At 28.2% G+C, this 23,802-nt stretch overlaps 3 protein-coding genes across 7 annotated transcripts; all 3 read right to left on the bottom strand.

Moving 5' to 3' along the window:
• Positions 1 to 347: 347 nt before the first annotated feature.
• On the bottom strand, positions 348 to 5,958 carry LOC123299727 (peptidoglycan-recognition protein LB-like). Of its 4 annotated transcripts, none has more exons than XM_044882046.1 (4): positions 5,817 to 5,958; positions 1,567 to 1,896; positions 906 to 1,120; positions 348 to 831 (listed from the first exon to the last, which is right to left on the bottom strand). In XM_044882046.1, exons 1-4 carry the CDS (start codon positions 5,839 to 5,841, stop codon positions 694 to 696), a joined length of 708 nt encoding a protein of 235 aa, XP_044737981.1. In that variant the 5' UTR covers positions 5,842 to 5,958; the 3' UTR covers positions 348 to 693. The 4 variants fall into 4 exon arrangements, with proteins under 4 accessions (XP_044737981.1, XP_044737980.1, XP_044737979.1 ...); XM_044882045.1 differs by lacking the exon at positions 5,817 to 5,958 and adding an exon at positions 4,928 to 5,069 and having other exon boundaries at positions 349 to 831; XM_044882044.1 differs by lacking the exon at positions 5,817 to 5,958 and adding an exon at positions 4,159 to 4,279 and having other exon boundaries at positions 350 to 831.
• Positions 5,959 to 10,405: 4,447 nt separating this feature from the next.
• LOC123299728 (peptidoglycan-recognition protein LB-like) lies at positions 10,406 to 16,507 on the bottom strand. Of its 2 annotated transcripts, none has more exons than XM_044882049.1 (4): positions 16,425 to 16,507; positions 13,030 to 13,208; positions 12,303 to 12,453; positions 10,406 to 11,797 (listed from the first exon to the last, which is right to left on the bottom strand). In XM_044882049.1, the coding sequence occupies exons 2-4, from the start codon at positions 13,195 to 13,197 to the stop codon at positions 11,616 to 11,618; spliced, it is 501 nt and encodes a 166-aa protein (XP_044737984.1). In that variant the 5' UTR covers positions 13,198 to 13,208; positions 16,425 to 16,507; the 3' UTR covers positions 10,406 to 11,615. The 2 variants fall into 2 exon arrangements, with proteins under 2 accessions (XP_044737984.1, XP_044737983.1); XM_044882048.1 differs by lacking the exon at positions 16,425 to 16,507 and adding an exon at positions 13,922 to 14,055.
• A 3,494-nt stretch (positions 16,508 to 20,001) lies between these two features.
• On the bottom strand, positions 20,002 to 22,696 carry LOC123299729 (peptidoglycan-recognition protein LB-like). Its single transcript, XM_044882050.1, has 4 exons — positions 22,679 to 22,696; positions 21,384 to 21,571; positions 20,749 to 20,899; positions 20,002 to 20,323 (listed from the first exon to the last, which is right to left on the bottom strand). Exons 2-4 carry the CDS (start codon positions 21,489 to 21,491, stop codon positions 20,130 to 20,132), a joined length of 453 nt encoding a protein of 150 aa, XP_044737985.1. The 5' UTR covers positions 21,492 to 21,571; positions 22,679 to 22,696; the 3' UTR covers positions 20,002 to 20,129.
• Between the last annotated feature and the right edge of the window lie 1,106 nt (positions 22,697 to 23,802).

Here is a 23,802-nt window from a genome sequence, read left to right as displayed (position 1 = left end):
AGAAATAAAATAAATTAAGCTTCAAACAACTTATTATTAAAAAATCTCATTTTATAATTTATTTCGAATAATGTTATTTACATGTGAGTTTGGTATAATGTTATTGATGTATTTGTGGTCAAAAAAAATGCGACACTTTGCTGTTATCAGATATATTTGGTGGCATTAAAACACATTAATTAATCTTTATTTTTCAACCACCAAATATATCTGATGTACAAGAAAGTGTCGCAGTATACAATTACAAGTGAAGATAACAACTGACAGAAATAATTTTTAAATACCCTACTATATGATTCGATAAATTTTTTTCGGTATCCTTATTTTGCTCTAAAGAATAATATTTTAAAATAAAGAATAAATTTATTTTTATAAAAATAAATATATTTACTACAATACTAGGCTCTAACGATCACAATAAAACAGGAACAAAATTGATAAAACATTGAGCTTGTACAGCAGAAAATGCCCGCTGTAAAAAAGCGTCCTTTTCTGGGAATTTGACATGCATTATCTACCTCTTACTATCTACAGAAAAAGTATTTTAAAATAATTTTACTAAATTAACAAAATGGGTGCTAAATTAATAAAATACGCGAACGCTTTTTATAGTAGGTAAGTATTTGCTGCTGTACGCGAAGAAATTAAATTAACTACCTTAATAAAATCTAGCTCGCCATCACAACCACATCATCAATCTGTGATATATCCAAAAATATTGTTTATAATTACAATAAATAAGCAAAGATATAACTTGGATGACATTTTTGTATCAAACACAAACCGTTCATTTATATGCCAGAATGACGAAACATGCTTAAAATCTGACGTCTATAACAAAAAGTTTAAATTTTTCAATAAATATTATATATATTTAGAACAAATTAAGCTGGAATATCATTTACTAAAATATTATGATCTTCAATTATAGATTGATTTGGTGTTGGTGAATAATGTGGCCATGTTTGAATTTCTTTATATAACGCATCACCCGGACATTCTGTATCACGTACTTGACGATGCCCCATTAATATGTAATCACTTCGGATGTAACCATTTTCTACACCACACTGTATTAGCTTCTTAACAGTCTTCAATTGTTCAGGTGGTGGTAAATCGTCTATAAAAGAAAAATTTAAAAATTATTTTACTTAGCGGCCATTTTCCTCGAGTATGTTGGGCTATCACAGGGCAACTATCTGAACTTGTTACAGGCTAATTTTGTTTTTAGTTTATCATTTACAAATAGTTATTCACGAAAATAATCATACGACTCTACCGTGGCCTGAAGATAAGTGTCTCTAAAAAGCGTTTTTGCACTGTATCAGTGAGGAGAGGATCAGTGCTGTGATCACTGTTTCTCTTTAACACTTTAGATGATTACATATCGACCTATTAAGGGTTTCCATATCCACTTGTGACAAATGTGTCGGTAAAAACTTGGTAATCATTGACTACTATCAGTAATTCGTGCTGCGAATTAATATTTTGGATAGAATAGTAATTTCTTTATTGTCCTCTAGAAAGAATTGAATAAATACACTATGTATTTTACTCCAATCTTACCTCTCCAATCTCCAATCACACATATCCCAATACTTTGGTTATTATATTTTGGTGCATGTGCTCCAACAGCACTCCAACCTCGACCTTCATATGCATTCCCATCGCTACCAACTCCAAAACTATAGCCTATATCGTTCCATCCACGATCATCTTGATGAAATGCTTGCATTGATTGCATTGCACTAATACATTCGTGCTTTGTGTAACATGCTGCTGGTATATATGAATGGTGAATTATAACATACGGTACAGGATTTGGCATTGGTTCCACTAATTTTGGAGGTTTTGCTTCCCAACCTCTGCGGGATACGATTTCTAAATCACAATTGCCTAGAAATAAATTATTTTACTTTAGATATTAATATTTTACTAGATTTTAACTCATAGCACTGTAGGTAACCATGGGAGTGGTTTAAATGCCAAAACTTTATATAAATCGAATAATTTTGAAATATGTGTAAATTATGTTATTATGACGTCAGTATTGGTATAAAGTTAAATACACAGCAATGAAATTTCAAGCTATACTGGCATGTACATAGTGTGGCAACGAGGTGTGCACATTTGGTAATGCTGTAAAATATTGAAGAAAAAAATCACTTTCTACAACTTTAGTAAATTGTCTTTGATTGCATTATAAAAAAGCATTCATCAAAATTAACCACATGCCATGAGTTAAAACATTCAGTACACAATCGCGAGCAGGCCGTTTTCCAAACTGTCTAGTTATTCTTTACATTCCACAGGATTTTAACTGCTTAAAAGTGCTTCAACCTTGGTAATCGGTAAATCTTGTACAATTTTTCTTTCTCTCCACTGATACTTTTTTTTCAGATTCAAGAAAAAGAAAATGTCGCCATTGCTTAACTTAAATAACTTTATATACTTAAATTAAATACAATTTACTTAAAAATACAATTTTGTAAATTTCTTAAATGGTTTATTATGTATTTTAAGATGATAAAAAAATAACTTTTAAAAATAAATTAATTTGAGTTTTGCATCGTTTTCAAAATCATACACTTCTCTGCCTCAACCTTTATATAGGCGTTGGAGCTTAAAGATAAATTTAAAATAACATGATGACTTGTATTTGGGAGTGTCATAAAAACCAAAAATACCCAAAAATACAGAATTATTCCAGTTTTCCAAAAGAGTACTTTTTAAATCATTACAAAATAAAAGAGACAACAAATAAAATTTATAATTAGCTCCATTATACCTAAGATATTTGAGAGAAGACCTTGAGAAATCAATTTGAATCATAAAATAATATTGCCAGTTTATTGGGCAAAAAAAATCAAAGCTAATATTAGAATAATTTATAATAATAACCATTTTAAAATGAAAAAAACTTGTCAATTTTTATTCCGCGTATTTAATATTAGTTAGTATGAGTTATTAAATTTTAATCATTCGAGTATTTTTAAAAACACAATCTTCTTCTATCTTTTTTTATGATTTCTTTTTAATTTTAGGCATTATTGGATCTCCACAGTATTTAAATTTAAAAATAATTGCATCTAAATTAACACTTCTTCGATGTAACAAGATGGATATTTTCAACTCCAAAAAATTAAATCTATTTACACCTCTATACTAGAAACCACCCCAAACTGTAAATTTTTGGGGATGTAAACATGATAAATGAACTGTGTTCTTATCTCCAAATCGGTAATTTTGCGTATTCAAGAAGCCATTTAATAAAAAAACGCATCGATTTTTTCATCAAATATCATGTGTTTTTGTGAGATGGAAATGTAATTGGATTGCATGTTTGAAAATGAAAATAGCCTTGTACGTCTAATAATATGGTGATTCGCTTAAAATCATCATTTTTAAATAAAAATTAGTGATGGGTACCAAGACCAAAACATGGCTAATTTGACTGTCTGTATGTTACACACTTAGGCTTGAACTTTGCGCTGTTTCTTACATATTGATCTTGGACCTTTTGTAATTAATTGCTTCTGTCTAGCATACTTGGTGTTGTACTTTGATAATGCTCACATATGCTCTACACTAAATTCGTTAAACAAACAGTCAAATACAGTCTTGGTTTCGCTCAACACTAATAAAACTAATTCATTATCTACAATAAATAAAAATCCTATTGATATCTTATACAGTTTTGTTTTTAATCCAATTTGTACAAAATGTATGAGTCTTATCCGATTGCCTTTTGTAAGATTAACTTGACCCAGTCATTATTTTGTTTATAATCAAATGACTAATGCGTTCAATTTCAATTCTCTAGTATTTATAGCTAGAAAATTTAAAAAATCCCCTACTTATAAATCAATGTATTTAAGATTATGTTTTACCAGATATTTTTAATGTTTTGGTTTGTAATAGACTTGGAGACATTGAAAACAAATTTCGAACCATTTGTCACCTCCCCTATTCTCATTACAACATTTCCCTAGCAATAAAACAAAAATTCTACTTAGACAAGAAGTCCGGCGGACGAAAATTAGACAGGTATATTTAGACTGGTATTCTTAGAATATTTAGAGCATGACAATAAATTTCTCACATTTTAATTAACAGGAAAATAAACGAATATATTAAAATTAAGAATTAAAAACTTACTTAAATAAAGAAGACATGGTAGAAGAACATTCATCTTGAATTAATTATTTAACTATTTTTAACTAATTTAGCAATTATTTAATTCACTAATATTTTTAAATTATAAATTAAAATATTTGTCACATACTCCAAGTTTTTATTTCTGTTATTATCAAAAAATTATTGATTAGAAATTATCAAATTTAAATCAATAATTATTATTTACCAATTATTTAATTATTTTTCAAGATATTAATTAATTAAAACATTTGTAAAATATAGATAAATTTTTTTAGTATTATTAATTTATTGAATAATAATCTTGTCTACTTCTGCATGTTATGATATGGTATGATGTAGATTTTGATTAATTCACGTGTCCGGACATCATGCGAAAAACTGTGCTTATATTAATACATTTTTCGTATTATATTGGAAGAGAGAATGTTATGATGTCACGGTATTGAGTGTTCTAAAATTTAATTACATATCAAAAAATATTTTTATATTAATTAAGAGGAATACTTGTAAAGGAAATGATATTTGACTGTGTAAATATTAACAAACATATATGAATTATTTTAGATGATTTAAGTTAACAAGGCTCTAAATTTTGTAACCTCTTTAAATAATAAATCTACAGGATGGTCATTTTAAATTTTTAGGAATAACAAATATCTGCTCAGTTGCAGAAACTGTGTCTATTTTTAAATTAAAGAATAAACAGAGAATGAAAGATTCAGACAAAATTTATAGTCTAATATTAAAAGAAAGCAATAAAAAAACTCACCAATTTTTTGTGAGCCAATGACCATCTCGGACAGCCATTGAAACCTAACGGAAGAGGTTTCAAAAAATTATTTTTATTTACACTTGTAGGTGTGGCGAATTAAAATAAGTTGATTCGTTTACATCTATTTGAAATTACTATAGTTGAATGATTCATCAAAATTACAACACTTAGGTCCCAGTTTTTCTATTAAAAAAATATTATTAGTTTGTTATTGTAAATTTTTTATATTGTAAAATATAACCAACTTGCTGCTGAGTTAACCACGAAAGGCTACAGAGTCTCATTGGATGCATTTGTCGTTGGTTCGCTCGGGGCCTGGCTAGCTAATAACTACAGGATTGCGAAGTCTTTGGGAATAGCACCCAAATATACGCAGACCATGGCTCGGTTGATGGTGTCGGACACGATCCGCTGGTCGCGCGACATCTATATCGAACACCTAACCAGACAGAGGCAGTACCATGATCAGCCCCCGTGACCAAGCACAAAGGTACTGGATGGCCCGAACATCTGAGCCATCCCCCCCCCCCATCATCAGTGCAAGTTAAGTGATGTGCATCTGTGATAAAATATGTTAATTTTTTTTGTGATATTTTAAAACTGTGATATTGACACTTGCTATTTTGTTTGTGATTCCCTCTTTTTTTTTTTTTAATGTGTAAAATTCAGTGCTCTTTTTTTTTAAATGTGTAGTCCTTTTATTTATTATATAAGTTTTAATTTATAACTATTTTTTTCAAATGTATTTTACTATATATTTTTAAATTTTTTACTACACTTGTTCGACTATTTCCTATCTATTGTACAAATTTTATCTATGTATCTTTTAAAGATTATTCAAATAAAAAGCTTTAATCTATTAAAAGAAAGCAATAAAAAAACTCACCAATTTTTTGTGAGCCAATGACCATCTCGGACAGCCATTGAAACCTAACGGAAGAGGTTTCAAAAAATTATTTTTATTTACACTTGTAGGTGTGGCGAATTAAAATAAGTTGATTCGTTTACATCTATTTGAAATTACTATAGTTGAATGATTCATCAAAATTACAACACTTAGGTCCCAGTTTTTCTATTAAAAAAATATTATTAGTTTGTTATTGTAAATTTTTTGAATTCTTAAAATTTGACGTCATAAAATTTCGGTGTTATTGATAATTTTATTACAAATTGATAAAAAGTCAAATGTATAAAATCAAAAAACCCCCCAAGTATAACAGAAAATTGGTGTGTTTTATCCAACAATTTAAAACAATTTTTAGCTACAGGAACCAAACATATTGTACACTAGACGGGAAGTCATGCCAACCTTGTTTTTACATAAATCAACTCAAGAAGTTTGCATGAGTGTTGGGCTGAAAATATTATTTTGATTCTTTTAGTAAGTATCTATATCGGCCATTTAATCAATTTACAGTGTAGTTTCATATACATAACGAGAAACTTTTGGAGATATTGTAATCGGAGGCCTATTGTGGTAGCCTGTGCGTGCTTAACCATCTTTTTCGCTGATTATTTTAACTTCCCAATTTTCTTGAAAGGCTGAGTACATCGACATTAGTACATGTACGACGGGGATAGACACTTTACCCTAGGCATACCGTGAACAGAATTTATTACACTTTAACCAGCTAAGCTACTAGGGGTTATATTTTTTGAATTTTCTTCTTACAGAAAAATAACACAATTTTGTACCTGCATTTTTTTCCGTAAAAATGCCAGTTTTAACGTATCTGTATTACGAAAACAAAGGGATTTGGTATCTACCTAGATTTATGGGTTAAAATGCATTGATGTCTCCTACAACCTTTAGGAGTTTGTCGGTAGGTACATAAAATACTTTGTATATCTTAAACAGTTAATTTTTTTAAACTGTCGTACATCTTAGAGCACAAAGATAATTCGCTAGAATTTTTAGTATTTATTGCTGCTTTATTAATGTATACCTACGAATTGATACTAGGTGTCTAGTACTCGGACTAAATTTGGTATATCCCGCTTTTAGTATACAAAAAATTTGATGAGAAAGAAGAATACATTCATTTTTTATACAAATAGTTTACGTGGACTTGTGCTCCTGCCCGTATAAATGAATCTACAACAAATGGCAAGCATAATTGCAAACTTTTTTCGATTAAAATATGATAATTTGATAGAAGTACAAATTTTTTAGTTGTTTTAGTTGTTATAGTAATGTAATGAAGCCAATTCTGTTGGCACATCTTGTCTATACGCGCAACAGTAATTATGTTATGATTATAGCAAAGGTGTACCAGTAATCCGATGATGAGTGAATAAATTTCAATTACTTTGAAAACTTGTATCTATTTATTGTATTTGAAATTTTGTGACAAGATGTAATTTATGTAATATAATTTAAATAATAAATGGTGGATGTGGCCTTTACAGTCAGATCAATAATGTTGTGATTTATTAAATTTTTGTATTTCAAAACATTAGCCGAGAAGTAAAAAAAGAAAATATTTCAATTTTTTTTTTAGTAATTTGGAAAATATTTTAATTTTTTAATATGAAATTCCAAACTTTTCAGTCGTATGTGTGTAATTTTAGAAGTAGTTGCTACAAATTTATTGTGTAGCTATAAATTCAAATAAGAAATGAAATGCAAGAAACACTTCAAAAATTGTATGCTTTTCTTCAAAATTGGATTATCTTGGCAACTGTTACTTACTTAATGAATAAATTATATTGTTTTTATAAAAATTTACTTATCGTAATTACTTTCATTTTCTTATTAAAAAATGGAATGTTTTCTTTTCCACCTCAACCCTTCAAAATACATCATTTTTATCTTCAGCTTTGCTGTCACTGAAATCAGATTGATTCCCCATAGAGTCAGTTAAAATTTCGAATTCATCAAATATTTGGTCGAATGTTTGTTCGATAAACAGACCGCGAAACACTCGCTTTTTTTTAAGGGCATCCTAAATCATAAAGATACATATCAAAGGATTTAAAATTTTATTTCGATTTTCGGTGTCAAAACAATAATCAACTCTCAGAAAGTGAATTATCCAAGCAGTAATTTTTTTATATACATTCAGGAAGTGAATTTTCATATTTATTTTCTAACAAAGGTAAAAACAATACAACCGAGTCGATTAGTTTCTTAGCAGACATTTTGTAGTTTTTTATTGGTTTCACGAAATCAAATTTTTGAGATTTAGTAATTAGTGTCAAAAATAATGAATAAATACTGTTAGTATGTGGGTCTAGATCTTTTGGCGTTTTGTACGAGCATAAAATACACTAATTAATCAATATTGCACAAAACACGATGAAAATTACTCAATATTTGTAAATATTGATTATTTCCTTATTATTTGGAAGATCTGACTAAAACTCGGAAATTATTACTTTTAATGAAAATTTTAATGGAGAAGAAACAATTTCCTTGTGTAAATTATTTTGTTTTCCTTGCAAATATTTGAAATATTTTCCTGATTGATATATTTTGTATAAATATTTATACATAATAAATAATAATTGTATTTTATGTTCATAATTTTACCTGTTTTTTCTGAATAAAAAAGGAAAGAATGAATTTTTATAACCACTTAGAAATTGCACCTTATCTTCAAGTTTTATTTATTTATAAAAATGATTCTTAATTATATAAAATAGGTACTTGAAATGAAATCATAAAATTAAATATTGATAAAATAATTTGATTATTTATTTAAAAAATTAGTTTACTATTACTATTAAATTAAATTACTATATTAAAGTTACTAAAAAGCAACTTAGTTTGCATAAAGGTTTTAATAACGAAAGGTGTTAAACTAGACGTAGTTATTGGACAAAAGTGAGAGTAAAATATCAGTTTTTTGATATGTGTCACTTAAATTTCGAAACCTGAAAACTAGAAACCAAATATTTTTAAGAATTACGTTATTTAGGTGGAAAAATAATGCTTGTTCGTCTTTTGATGAAAGAGTGTATCTCAGATTATTTTCTGTATATTTTCTTGACCACTGTCGATGGTTGTACTTTTCTGGAGATTAATTTGTCATACCTGAAATTAATAAATACTATTTGCTTGAATAAATTGTACGACAATAATAAATTATACGAAAATTCTCGTTTAACCTCCAGGACAGGAATGTTTTGTAGAAGTCGTTAAAAAAGTTAATTTTCAAAAATTTTAAATCGAAAAATACCAAAATATCCATTTTTTACTTACACAAATATTTTTACTTATTGTGATTTTAAATTAATGTAAAAACTTAGTTCCAAAGAGGTATTATTTAATCCTTTACGAACATTTATAAACTTGATATGTAGGTAAGACATCTTAAGGAAACGTTCTTCATTTGGGATCGTACCTACTTAAGTTAATAAAATTTTATATCTTACCCGTAATAAAGATTATCCATGAATCTCCACTTATTTACACTAAGATTTAAATTTATAAGTAGCTAAATAATTTTATCAACAATAATAAAATACGGCCGCCATATGTACACTCACTGTCAGAAAAAGTGCCACAGTTAAAACATTCTAAGCGTACGCATCATATGTTATGTTATAATAGTAACACTTAGAATGTTTTAAAACGAGCATTTTTTGTGACATTGAGTATACTTTATGTCTTGCAAAGCATTTTTCTGGATTATAAAATTTATTAATGAAATTCGTTTTAGTGTTTCGTACTCGAAGGGTAATAAACGGAATCACATAGCTAAGACTCCGCTTTTAGTATGCCCGTCCGTCCGACAACGTATCTGACGCATCAGACCGTATCTCACAAACCGTAATTTTTATACAGCTGAAATTTTGAGTAAGTTTTATTATTGCTGCTATAACAAAAAAATCACAATGACAAATTCAAAATTGACTGACATGTAAAAAAACCATAGTACATAATAATTACATATTGTTATAGCGCTTTTCTTGTTTCTTTTACAAAGGTATTTGAAAAATGTTAAATATTTTGTGCGATGGTACGGAACCCTTCGTGTGCTAGTCTAACTTGTACTTGACCGATTTTTTTCGGGGATTTTATTGAAATTATGTTAATACGCCATCAATGATCTTTAAAGCCAAAGATCAAACTATTAAATACCCATATTTAAACAAATTTATGGGTTCCTTTCACCTTGCTCATATGCATATTATTATGAAATGGATTCTACCTCAAGCATATTAATCCACCATCTTTCAATAGAGTAGATAAATCAGAAATGGAATCAGTTAATAAATTAGAAAAGGAAACTTCTCCCTCATCGAAAAAATTCTTTTTTTTTTTTGCAGGATCAAAAGTTTGTTCAACGAAAAATTTTACTTTTTAGTATTTTTCAACTTTGTGTAACTGACAAACGAAAATCTATACGAAAAATATTATGATAGAATTTAAAAAATTATTTAAAATAATTCTGATCTTCATTTACGTCAGATAAGCTCCTAGTTCTTATTTTCTAAACAAGAATATGCAAAAAAAAACGACTTATTATATTTAATATTAAAATATTTATTTTGAAAATAAAATCATTTATACACAATTATATGTAGGGTGGCGCATTTAACTTGAGACAAATTGCTACTTTAAGAAAATATTTTACAAAAAAAAAAAGTTAAAAAAAAAGCTAGAGCAGAAAAATTATACTGATTAAGTATTAAGAGATTGACCTGGACTAACAAGCTCTTTTAAAAATCGTACCTGGTTCGTTAATGATTAGAGATGGAGTTATAGTTTAAATTGAATAGGTATTCGCCTTAATTAGATTTATCTAAAATATTTCAATATGTTAATAAATATTTGACTTCCGTATTAAAATTATAAACTTTAACCTAAGTGAACTAAAATACGACCTTTAATACAAAACAAAATTTAATACCTATCATAAATTCTCTTCAACTATTCTACTAAGAATATAAACTTTTTTTTTAATATTTCTGGCGGATGTATCCCATTTTTCGCAAAAGTGTTTCATCAAAAATGGTAGGGCTTGGTAAGATGAACAAGCTTCCAACTGAAACTTTGCCTTTATCTTATGCCATTAAGAATCCAATTGTGTTGGCTCTTTTGTTGTATTTTACTAACTTTTTATGCTCTAAAATTATTGTTTTAAACTTTTTGATATTATTATTTATTTTTAAGTCTCAAAGCTCAGTTTCAAGTTAAATGGAACTTCCTGTATAATAATAATACTAAATAATATAACAATAAAGCATCTTCACTGTCAGAAATTTTCCCGTCATAGTTGGATAATCTATGTTAGGTGACTTATTCCGAAAGAGTCGAATTACATGGAATATATTTAAAATTTGTATCTTAAAAATCGAAGTTCATCGATACCTTACTACGTCTGTCCTTGACTAAATCCCTTTGTACCTGACAACCAAGAAATATTATTATCGTAAATAAGTATATATTTTTGCATGACTATTTTATTTTATAACAAACTAAACGATTTTTTGGATTTCGGGATTACAGAAAATAAACAAAATATGGAAGATATGGCACTATTTGAATTCGATGAAAAATTCAATTACTTGCATAATACTGATCTATAGAAAGCTAATAAAAGTCAATTTGGAATAACTCAACAAATGTTTCTCAGCAATCTTTGTTTAAATGTGTTACGGGGATCTTTATTCCTGGGATTTATAGTGCAACTGTTATTTTTTATTCGAGAATAATATTTTTCTAATTTTTTGTTTTTCAATTTGGTGAATAATGTGGCCATGTTTGTATTTCTTTATATAATGCATCTCCCGGACAATCTGTAGCACGTACTTGCCGATGGCCATATAATATGTAGTCATTACTGATGTAACCATCATCAACACCACATTGTATTAAGTCTTTCACAGTTTGTAGCTGTTTACTTGGTGGTAGAATCTCTATAAAAATAAAATAAGTTCTTTTTAAAATATGTTAGGCTTATATTGGTACTTGTCCCAGGAACAAAGCATATGTAGTTTGAAAAATTTATAAGTCGGATTTGAATGCGGTTTATAAGAACCTAAAAACATACTATTAGAATAAATAATTATTGCATTTTAAATTAACCAAAAATATACTAAATTAACAATTCGGTTTCTGGTGCTCACGATACCTCGGATTACAATTCTGTAAGAATTGTGTACAGAATTTTAAGACCAATTTAATTGTCCTTATGTGTGTTTCCGACGGTCTTCCAAAAGCCATTTAATTTTATTTTAGTTAGACTGTTCACTTTAAATTACAGAAACCTCACTCGGTGCGCTAAACTAATGAGCACATAAAAACTTCCGCTTACTATAGTAAGACTTGAACGTCCCCGAGATGCGCCTCAACTTGCACTTTGCCTTATTGTTCAAATGCAATTACACGAATTTTCAAATTTTAGTAAAATTTTATACTAACTTGACCAGTTTCCAATCACACAAATTCCAATACTTCTACTGTTATAGTTTGGAGCATGTGCACCAACTGCACTCCAACCTCGTCCAATATATGCTCTATAATCACCTCCCACTGCAAAATTGTATCCAATATCATTCCATTTTTTTATTTCCTATGTTAATGATAAAAATTATTATTTTAGCTCACGATAACGAACATTTTTTGACTGGAGAATGGAATTTATGTTACTAAAATTGTGCTTCAACTACTGTATGCAAAACTAATGAAACTATATTTGATTGCTTATTGGATATCCACTTTAATTTCCTTAGCTAAATTTCGACAACACTCTTCGATTACTGACACGAGTAAACATTTGATCTACATAGAGGAAGAGAACTTAAAAGGATCTCAAAGACCATAAATTTGATAAATGTTCAACTCATATTCTATTAATGATAAAAGATTGAGGAAATGTTTATCTAAAAAAATATTAATAATAATAAATTCGGTAGAAATGAAATTAAACATTTATAAAAAATGTTTGTTCTTTTTTGTTTACAAATTAGGAATTTTTTTCAAACAATGTTTTGAAAATGGCCTACATTTTGTAGAAATTGAACAGCATATTTGTTGATATTTTTGCTTTCGAAGTTCGTCAAAACAAGGTTTCCTATTATTTTAAAAAGTATGAATTTCTAATTAATTTAATAGTTTTATGGGTAATAAATGTTATAAGAAAACTTACTTGATGATAATTTTGCATTGATTGCATTGCACGAATGCATTCGGCCTCTGTATTACATGCTTTTGGAGTTTCAGAGTGATGAATTATTACATAAGGTACAGGATTTTTCATTGGTGTTACTTCTTTGGGTGGTTTAGCGTGCCATTCTTCGCGAGAAACCAGATCCATGGTACAATTTTCTGTTATAATAATTAATATATTTTATTGATTGTTGAGAGCTTCAATTTGTGGAAGTCCATGATAATCGTTATTTTGTTTAAAGGTAAAATAAATTAATTTTACAACTTTTTGTTTTAAGTTTGCAATTCCACTTTTTATATTTTATATGCAAATTTACAACTAAATGAGAGAAGAAATTAATAAAGACACTTTTATAATAATATTCTTCTAGCCGTTTCGATTTTTGTTAAAGTAATAAATGGAAACAACATTTGTATATTATAGAATATCAGAATTATAGAACGAAAATTCTCGACTGCACATTCTTTTGCAAGAAGTCGAAAGTTTATACAGACTGAATTGGGTATTTTCATGATCTTGCAATCCATTAAATAGTTATATTTTATATTTTGTTTAAATTTTTAATAATTTTTGGAAAAAAAAATTTTCAATCTTATTCCTAAATATTAAAATAATAAAAAAAATTAAAACGAATAGCACATTGCGTATGCTTATTCAACCTCGCTTATAGAAAGTTTTACACTACTTGAACAGACCAGATCTTTGATTTTGAACAATTACGTGTAGTATAAGTATAAATGCGTTGTGTTTTTTCGACATGTTTACTATTGCAAGAAGTATTGCTAACGACGAAAATTTGGAAACCATCTTGGTAACACAATCATATTTAAATGAAACTGAAAAAAGTATAACGTAAAACATAATCACTTACGTAAAAGCAACAATGGTAGTAAAATAGTATACATTTTACATGCAGTAGTAGGTATTATTTTATGCAACGATGAACCAAGGATACTTTTTTGTTCTTAAAATTAATTGAGGAGTAAGTAATTTAAAAAAATAAATTTTAATTTGTAAATGTGACCATTTTTTTCCGAAGTACGAATATAGTTTCCGTATTTAATATTATAAAAAGTTGAAAAATTAACTTTTGACACAATAATCAATTGTATTTGTTATAATTTAATTAATAAATTATGATAATTAATTCAAATTGATAGTACACACTGATAGTATAAAATTACATGAAATAGAAAACTCACAACTGATTTATATAGCAGCATTCTCTGTAAGTTGAGATAATTCCGACGTATTTGCTCATGAATCAGATATAAGATTAGTCACACACTCAGTAAAGAATAATAAGGCACCAGGAAGGGATGAAATTATTAAATTCGTGTATTCAATATCATGTTTTATAATACGAAGTACCCAAGTAACTGGACCACAGGTTTAATAACATCTTCAAAGGAAAGGGAAATTCCAGCGATTTTGGTAATTACGGAGTAATAACGCTTATGTTTAGTCTAAGTAAAATTTACGCAAAGCTTTTATCCTAATGACTATGGCAATGGATTGGCGATAATAATATAATCAATGAGGATCAAGCTGGCTTTCGTAAAGAATATGTGGTACAATAATAATGTCCTTTCGAAGACAATTATAGATAAACCTTTAACCATCAAGCGCACGAACTTGTGCTTCATTAATTTTGAGAAAGCTTTCGAAGCATTGAAGTACCTGGTAATCTCTTAAAACTGTTGATTCTTATTTCTTATTGATCGTATGCAAGATCAATGAGATACATGGTTACCATCTCGCATATATTCATTTGGTTACACTAACAACCAATTACTCTCAGAAAGTGTATTTCAAGACGTTAATGAAGTTGTTATTATTTCTTCTCCACATTTCAGAATTCAAATGCAGGAGCAACCTCTTACAGCTTATTCAATCTGTTTACCAATCTACGACTTGCAATACTCGCTCGGGTGTTAGAAGGGTAAGTATCAACTGTGAAATGAAACAAAGTATCAGGTAAGGTTGCCATTTATCTGCACCTTTTTCCCTGTTGTATATTAACGATATGTATGAGTGGATAGATGATATTATACGACGTCACCATGTATTAAGGGAAAAGGTGACGTCATGTTTGTGGCAAAAACCGTTGGTTGGATGCGCTGAACCTTAAATGCTCCAGAAGAGTACTGTGAAAAGTGAAAACGAAGTGTCAATGCGAATAAAACAAAATTGATGGTTGTGTCTGGAGAGAATCAAGTATGAGAAAAATATAAGCAGTGTATGATCGAAAATGTGAAATAATTCTATTATTTGCGTTTTGTGATAATGAGCCATAATGAGAGATAGAATCAACATGTGCAGCATATGATTGATAAGAGTAAAAAAGTTTTAAGGAATATGAGGCGATATGTGTATAATAATGAAAATTTCCCAATAGTGATTGTACGAAATTTGCAAAGCCTTGGTATTATTTTTTCTGAATCAAGAAAACGAAATACGGGCGAGTAACAGCACTAACTGTAAACAACACTTAAAATCTTGGTGGTGCGATTTATTTACTTTCATCCAAGTAAATGAGTCGTTCAAAAGGTATTTTACCTGGTTCGTAGTGAAATAAATTAAGGATAAATATACCATTTTCTGTATTATACGACTTTAATCGTGTTATGCGTGTTATTTTTTGTCTTATGTATTTATAAAATTTCGAGATAACACCGTAACGTACAAGTGCATCAAAGATTTATATATGATTAATATATATATATATATATATATATATATATATATTTATTCTATTTGCTATAAAATACTAAGAAAAAATATTCATAAACAAAGAATTTACTTATAAGGATGCGGGTATTCGGTACGTCATTAAAAGTAAGCTCTGTATCAATTGTTTACAAAAAATTTGATTGAGACATTTGAAAATTGATGATAAAACACAAAAAAAAGAAAAAAAAACTTTTAAAATCCCCTAGATAAGTATTGATTCACATATTACTAATAATTTTGTGTATTTATCTCAAATATGTTTATATTAAAATCAGATTACGACCTCAATTTCTTAATTCATGGATGTATGAGTAAGGAAATTTTAAAATATTAGAGAGAATAACGTTCCAAACTATAAGGGTGGATTCTGCCAGAACTTGGGAAAAATAGTCGGAAATTAAGAATACATTTTTTCGATGTCTACTATATTATCAGTTCTTTTCACAAAAGTATTGCTTTTTTTTAAATCTCTTGTTGAAATGCCCTGTACAATGAAACGATATAGAAGTTCCACTAAATCCAAAAATATTCCACTAGCAGCGCTGGATCAGGCAACGGCAGATTATATACGAGAAGTTTGTTTACTTGTTATAAAATAATTATTTATATGAGTATTTTTGACAACAACAAAAATGACTTACTAATCAAAACTCTCAAAAAAAATCACATTACACTCACTAAGATTGACGTCATAACATGCGATTACTTACTAAAAGATAAGTGAAACTAACACTCTGTTTCACTAAATATAAAAAAAATTTAAAAATGTTTTTGTAGTATTGAAGCAGTAAGTAGCTATGCGATTCTGAGTATTCGATTATTATCATGAACTATTTGTGCCATAAGATGTTCTATTTGGATAATTTTTGGTGGGCTATTGTTTATTTTGTGATTCTTTTGCCATATTGTAATAAAAAATCACAGCCACTGTCAGTTATTTCTTAATAATTTTATTTAAAAAATTTTTAAAAATTTCTGTGATTTATTAACATTGAAATGAAGTAATTACAAAATTTGTTTCGTATACTCCCAGCAGCTAAGAGCTTCATAAATTATTAAAATAAAGATAATAAAATTAAAGAGAAGCTGTATAAAATGGTTCTGTAGTTTTAAAAATGTGGTGTTTTCATCACAATTAAATTGACAATAAAAAAATGAATTAAAAAAATCAAAAAACCTGACTGTGTTAAATAAAAATTGAAAAAAAAAACAAGTCCAGTAGTTTACATAGCGACTTAATTAGTCGGGGTACGTTAATGGGAAAATTTAAACCGGTCTAGATCTTAATCCGACTTTTAAGTCCCTATGTAAACTATTCGACTTGTTCTTTTCATTTTTAGTTTCATGTTCGTACCTTTCTTGGCTCTTTGTGGCGCTCTAGAGAACAAATGCGCTAGCTAATTTCAATGATTCTTATATCAATCGATTTGTCAATTTAATAGCTATTCAATGATACCCCACTTAACATGGTTCATCAAATTTCATTTTTTCTTTTTCGCATTATGGCGTCTGGTGATTACCGTATTGCATTTTCATTACTGCCCACGGTTTTACTCACTAGTGTGCCTAAAAAGAATACATGTATATATAGGCTGATAAACACATTACCACTACTTGGCCATGAAAAACCGCTATTCAGGATCGATCAATGATACACAATTTAAAAGATTCAAAATTTCAAAAAATATTTTCTAAGGTAAATCATTAGAATAACTCACACTATTTCGCATATTGTTTTTTACCTGTTAACTTACCGACAATTTTTCAGCAGCAGTATACTGCAATTTTTAATTTATTTATACTGAATCATAACGATATTACAATGAGTCAGGAATTTTAAAATTGTAATATTTGTGTCTCGCTCAAACAAAAATCCCCTTCAACCACGGGCGTAGCCATTGTATTTTTCCACATAATGTTGCGACACTTCGGTGCCTTTATTGTTTTAAAAGATTGACAGTTAAAATAAGTTGCCATATGTAATTTCCATTAAATCGCTAAAAGATAATCGGAAAAATCAAAACGAATAAAAAGCCAGCTTACAAGAAAATACCAAAATAGCTTTTAGAAAATACCAAAAGTCTTGTTTTTCAATTATAAGTGATGGACTTTTATTTATAAATAATTCATCATTGAAAAAAATGGAATGAATTATTAACTTACAGGTGTGGGGACTCTATATTATTGCTACCACTGATGTGACGGTTTGTACGCTCCTGCATAAAACAACACAATTAGTAGCAATACAATTATTATATTATATATATATATTATTTGTACAGATTTATTTATACGCAGATGGTGAATAATTTTTATTCACAGAAGTTTTTAGGAAAAATGAAAGGGTCGAAGCTTAAAGGTCAATGATACTTCAATCGTTTGCTTGAAGACGTTTTAAGAAATTTTAAATTCTTCAGTTTTTTCTCTTTAACAAAACATCGGTAATTTGGTTACAATTCTAAGGGGGTCGCAAAAAATTATTTTGCAAAACTTATATTTTGCAAAGCACTACTATATTCGTGTGAAACTGGGACATTCATTAAAAAATGTAAATGAAGCTAAACTCAATGCATTTGAAACGTGGTACATCAGAAACAAAAATTCCATGAAAACAAGTCGTAAATATGTCAATGATTCATGTGGGCAATAAGAAACTAGTTTTCTATTTGATAATCAGAGTAGTTATACATGTTGAAAACTTCACTCTTAGAACTTTCTGATTGAATTTCAAGAAACAATCATCTCTCCTCCGGATGGAATTTCTGGTTACGAGCTTGATTTATAACATTTGGTGTAATAAATAGTACAGATCACATAGTATTTACATATTTACTTTGATAATTTCAATCTGGGGAATCCCATATGTTTATTAAAAAACATTCAACTTTTCAACATTTTATTCAAGGTGATTTGGTTTATTTATCATACTTTTCAATTGAGATATAACGTCTTCTTCGATAAAACAGTTGTTTTTTGTTCACCAGTTTTGTGTTTGGTTTAATAAATCATTTTTATTAGATTAAATCAAATTCAAGTTTCAGTATTGCTTTTATCAAAATACTTTTATTCCTTGGAAATAAATAAAACAAGGATTGAAATTTTTTTTAAATCGAATCTTAATGGAGTATTTAACACGGAAGTGTCTAAAAACAACTGATGTGTATTGACGTTGTTGTGAATAACAGATTATTTTTCGTTGATATGGGTTACTCTTTAAAACGCTATCTAGGTTGAGTATCCCTTAGCTGGAAAACCCAATAGGTTTATTGTATCTATAATTTATTCATGAAGTGTAAGTATTTTCTCAGCTATACCGTACTCAAACTCCTACGCCGACTTCTTTTACTTTTATCATTGGATTGGATAACTTTCGATAACTATTCAAAGACTTTTAAGAATGGAAACGAAAAATGTTGGGCGTATGTAACTGGTAGTTTAAAATAATTTTTTGCATTTTTGTATAGGTAATTTTCGTCGGTTCTATTTTTTGAAAAATTTTTTTTTATTGTACCTTATCTGCTTGCAAATAAAGGCAAATGTATTGAGTTGATAAAAAAACTTTTCCAAACAAAGGTCCTTTGTTCAAAAATAAACATTACTTTTTAGCGAATTGCTGAAGGAAATGGAGCTATTGCATTTGTACTGATTGTGACTGGTGAAATTTTGGAAAAAAAAATATTTTTGTATTTTTTGACCAGTTTTAAGCAAAAAAGTACTCTTGTGATTTTTTCTCTAAACGCTTAGTTTTCGATATAAAAATTCTTGAAAAATAAAAATGCAATATTCGATCTTATTTAAAATTTGTTCAATCTCTGAAGGAATTCGCTTAGCTAACGCAGCTCCTTCGCTACGATTTTTTTTTATTTTAAAAGAAACAAGCTTAACGGTATGTACATATTTAGGAAATTGTCGAAATTATTTTTTCCCATAGTTCATATGCAATGATTCATAATTTCTCACTTTATTTAAATAGAATCTGGTTGGGTTGACATGGAAGTAGGTATAATAAAAATTTAAGATACTTATACATTTGTAAACCCTAGAAATACCCTATAAATACCCTGGGAAACTGCTCTCTCAAATCGCAGAAGTATGAGCTTGGGATATTATGAAATAAGACACAGATGAGGATTAATGTAATACTATAATTTTCTTATTTTTAATCTAATATGGAGCTATTGCTATTGTATTTATCAATTTGTTCAATATGGCGGCCGTTATCGATGCACAAAAAAATTTTTTTTTCTGTACTTAATGGGATCAAGAAATTTATGAAAAATTTCAATTACATTTATTTTTTCTGGAAACAATATAATCTTTTTTAGAGTTGATTGTGCACTTAAACGCTATGGTGTAACAATGGATGAATAATGTTCCCATGTTTGTATTTCTTTGTATAATGCATCACCAGGACATTCTGTATTGCTGCGTACTTGACGATGTCCATATAGCGTATAATTGCTTTGAATGAATCCTTGGTCAACGCCATACTTAATTAATTTTTTGGTAACCTCGAGTTGACTTTCGGGTGGAACAAAGTCTAAAATTTAAAAAAAAAAGGAAATAAAAAAAATTCAAAAAACGAAGTTTCGGTACATGCAATAGGAAATTTAAAATGATAAAATGAAATTAAAATTTTTCTTTGAAAATTCAACAAGGTGCAACAAATGCTAAGTAAAATATAGACCTAGAGAGTTGTTTTTAAATGCATTTTCGGATGTGGCGTAGGAAAAATCGGAAAATTTTGGACAATATTATTTTTAAATGGCATACTTAGTGAGTGACCTACAGAAGTTATCACAGTGGTGAGGAGGAGGAGACAATAGCTCATCTTCTCTGTCACTGTATACGGGTATTTGAATAAGCAAATCGCAGATTGGGAGGCTTATCAAAATTTACTTTATGGTGAATAATCGTTGACATTGATTTCCTCGAAATAAGGTAAAATACTGTTTGTAAACTTACATCTCCAATCACCAATCAAACAGATTCCAATACTTTGACTATTGTAATTTGGAGCATGTGCACCAACATGTCCCCAGCCTCGGCCTTGATATGCTCTGCCGTCACCACCCACACCAAAATTATATCCAATATCATTCCATTTATTAACCTCCTGTATATATTATCAAAGGCATATTAACGATTTCACTTTGAAAATTAATGATAATATATTTTCTTGACTTTCGAGGGATTTTTGGGATACAGTCACGGAAGTCAGATTTTCTGAAAAGAATTAGCGCGAGGAAAATGTATATAAATTTTCCTAGGCTCAAAAATTATGGGAATTAATCTCTTATTTTCCGATTGATACAAGGATATTATTATTCCTTTCAGAGAAAATTGTAGTTCAGAAAATTAATGGAAAACCCTTTCGTCTTTGGAAATTTTGTATGAAAATGTACGCTCCAAGGTGGCTTAGTAAAAATCTGACTTTGTGTGGGGCAATCATCCTTCATCAGAACAATTTCATCATGCGCTAACAAAAATTCTGACATGAGGCGTGGTTTATCTATTATAGTATGAGTCATACAGTCTTGAAGCCAAACTATTCTTAAAATTTTTAAATTAAAAATTGATTAATTAAGTTATAAACATACCCGATGATAATTTTGAATTGATTTCATTGCATTAGCACATTGCTTTTGCGTGTGACATTCGCCTGGAGTAAATGAATGATGAATAATTACGTACGGTACTGCATTCATTACAGCATTTATAGAAAATACAGGGGTTGCGTTCCATTCGAGTCGTGTAACAATGTTAAATTCTTCGTCATTTGAAGTTGCTTGAAAGAAAGAAATAGTAATAATATTAAATTCAAAATTTTAGAAAATCCCCAATACAAAAGAAAAACCTTCGCACTATTTCAATGCTAAGCCTATCTTGATAATTAGGTGTAGTATTAATTTGTTGTCACTTTAGGGGAAACACTCCCCACTTTTCGGGAATAATTAGTATTATGATCTAAGAAATAATTTTTCTATCGATATAATCATAATTTTTCTATCGAAAAGTTTTCATGCATGCCTACACCATTATTTTTGTAAATACATTATCTTTCTTCCGATACCCATTTCAATTGGTAAACAGATCGATGTATTTACCTAAATTGACTTACCTCTTCAAATGGTATGAACAGATCTACACTTTTCTGTTCATCAATCGAAATCGGTAACAGAAGAAGATAATTTAATTACGAAAATAATGGTATGAACTTATCTGAAAAAAAAAACCGTTCATGGAAAAAATTAATTAAAAATATCCATGAAAATTTTTTTGGAAAAACTATGATAGGAGCGTTTAAAAATCAATAAAATTTCATTAAAAAATATGTCTCATCCCATCTGGTTACCAGATCGATGAAGATCGACCTTTAACCGTCTCCTGTACTATTAACTGAGCTTAAAAAATCAAATTAAAAATTTAATTCGAAAAATTTTGTTTTAGTCCAAACATCAAGCTAAATATTGAATCACACATAAAATTTTCAATTTTGTAATTCGATTTAAAAACTTTCTATCAAGTAGTAAATAATGATTATGGACTCTACGTCCAATGTGAATTTAAGGTTTTAGGGTTTAAATAAATTTAACTAACTCGCCGTTTTATAATTTTATTTAAGGAACTCGTTCGCGTCGAAATTTGTTGATATTTAATACATGGAAGCTACATAAAAGTTTATTCTTTAAAAACGTTATATATATATTTAAAAAGCAGACATTATCTTCAACGAACGTAATAATAAATTAATATATTTGTACGCGCCGGAAAAGGGTCATTTTTTTAAATATAAGTATATAACTTTTGTATTACCTCCAAATTTTCAATATTTTGGCGTCTAAATAAATCCAAATAAAATATTGGAAATGAAATATTAACAAAACAAACATACTTTTTTTATGGTCATAATAAAAATTTAACAACATTATTATAAACAAAACAATAATCCATATTTGGAAAAAAAACATATTTTTTTTAAATTAACAACTTGTCACCCAAAAATATAAGTTTTCTATGTTATTTAAAATAATTTTTATAAATATCTATAAAAAATGTTTTCAAATACGTAACAACTTTCATTATGTTTTAATATCGTAATTGAATTTTTTCTTTGTTATGAAAATAGTTCTATAATTAGAATCCAATTATGAAATATTTTAGATTCTTAGAAAGCTTTTGCCATTTTTTACATTTAGATATTTAACTATTGAAGGTCTAACTTAAAAATTCCTCGATTTTCCTGTGACTTTAGGTTTTGTTATTTGTCAAATGATGTGCTGGATATCTATGTTCGTATCCTCAACCGTGGAGAATCTGAAGTCGATAAGTGATCTTATACGGATCATTTGAGTGATATGTGTGAGTATATTAATCTAAAAAATTATCGACGTATCACAGCATGCAAGTCTATTTATAGAAAATAATATTTTATTTTTTTTTTGTTCATTAATCTTGTTGGACATAGTTTGAACATGCATCGAAAGAAATTTGCAGCTATCAATCAAATTCTATCTTTCGACATCAGTAAAAACATTAAACTTCAATAATTTGTTCGCATTTGTAATAACTTAATTAACATTATGAGAGCACACAAAAATCTATGGCACGCCATTTTACTATTTAATAGGCAAATTTTTATCGAGAAAAAAATTAATTAATTATTTTTTTTCAATCAGAAATTTTATATTTTATATTTTATATTTTGTAAAATAAATCTTAGTAAAAGAGAGATTGATATAAGATAAGATGAGAAAAGAGAGACGAGAATTAAAATTATGATGATAACATAATAAAAATGTATTTTTATTATGTATCATCATAATAATAATGTATTATTATTATGATGATACATAATAATAATACATTTTTATTATGTTATCATCATAATAAAAATGTATTATTATTATGATGATACATAATAATAAATCAGTTAATTTTATTTGAATTAGATTAAAAAAAAATTATTGAATTAAAATTATGTACATAATGGAAATAGAGAATTAAAATTATGTACAT

Source organism: Chrysoperla carnea, chromosome 5, assembly GCF_905475395.1.
Source record: "Chrysoperla carnea chromosome 5, inChrCarn1.1, whole genome shotgun sequence".
NCBI classification, from domain to species: Eukaryota; Metazoa; Arthropoda; class Insecta; order Neuroptera; family Chrysopidae; genus Chrysoperla; species Chrysoperla carnea.
Note: the sequence above shows the minus strand (reverse complement) of the source record. Positions and strands in the feature narration are given on the sequence as shown.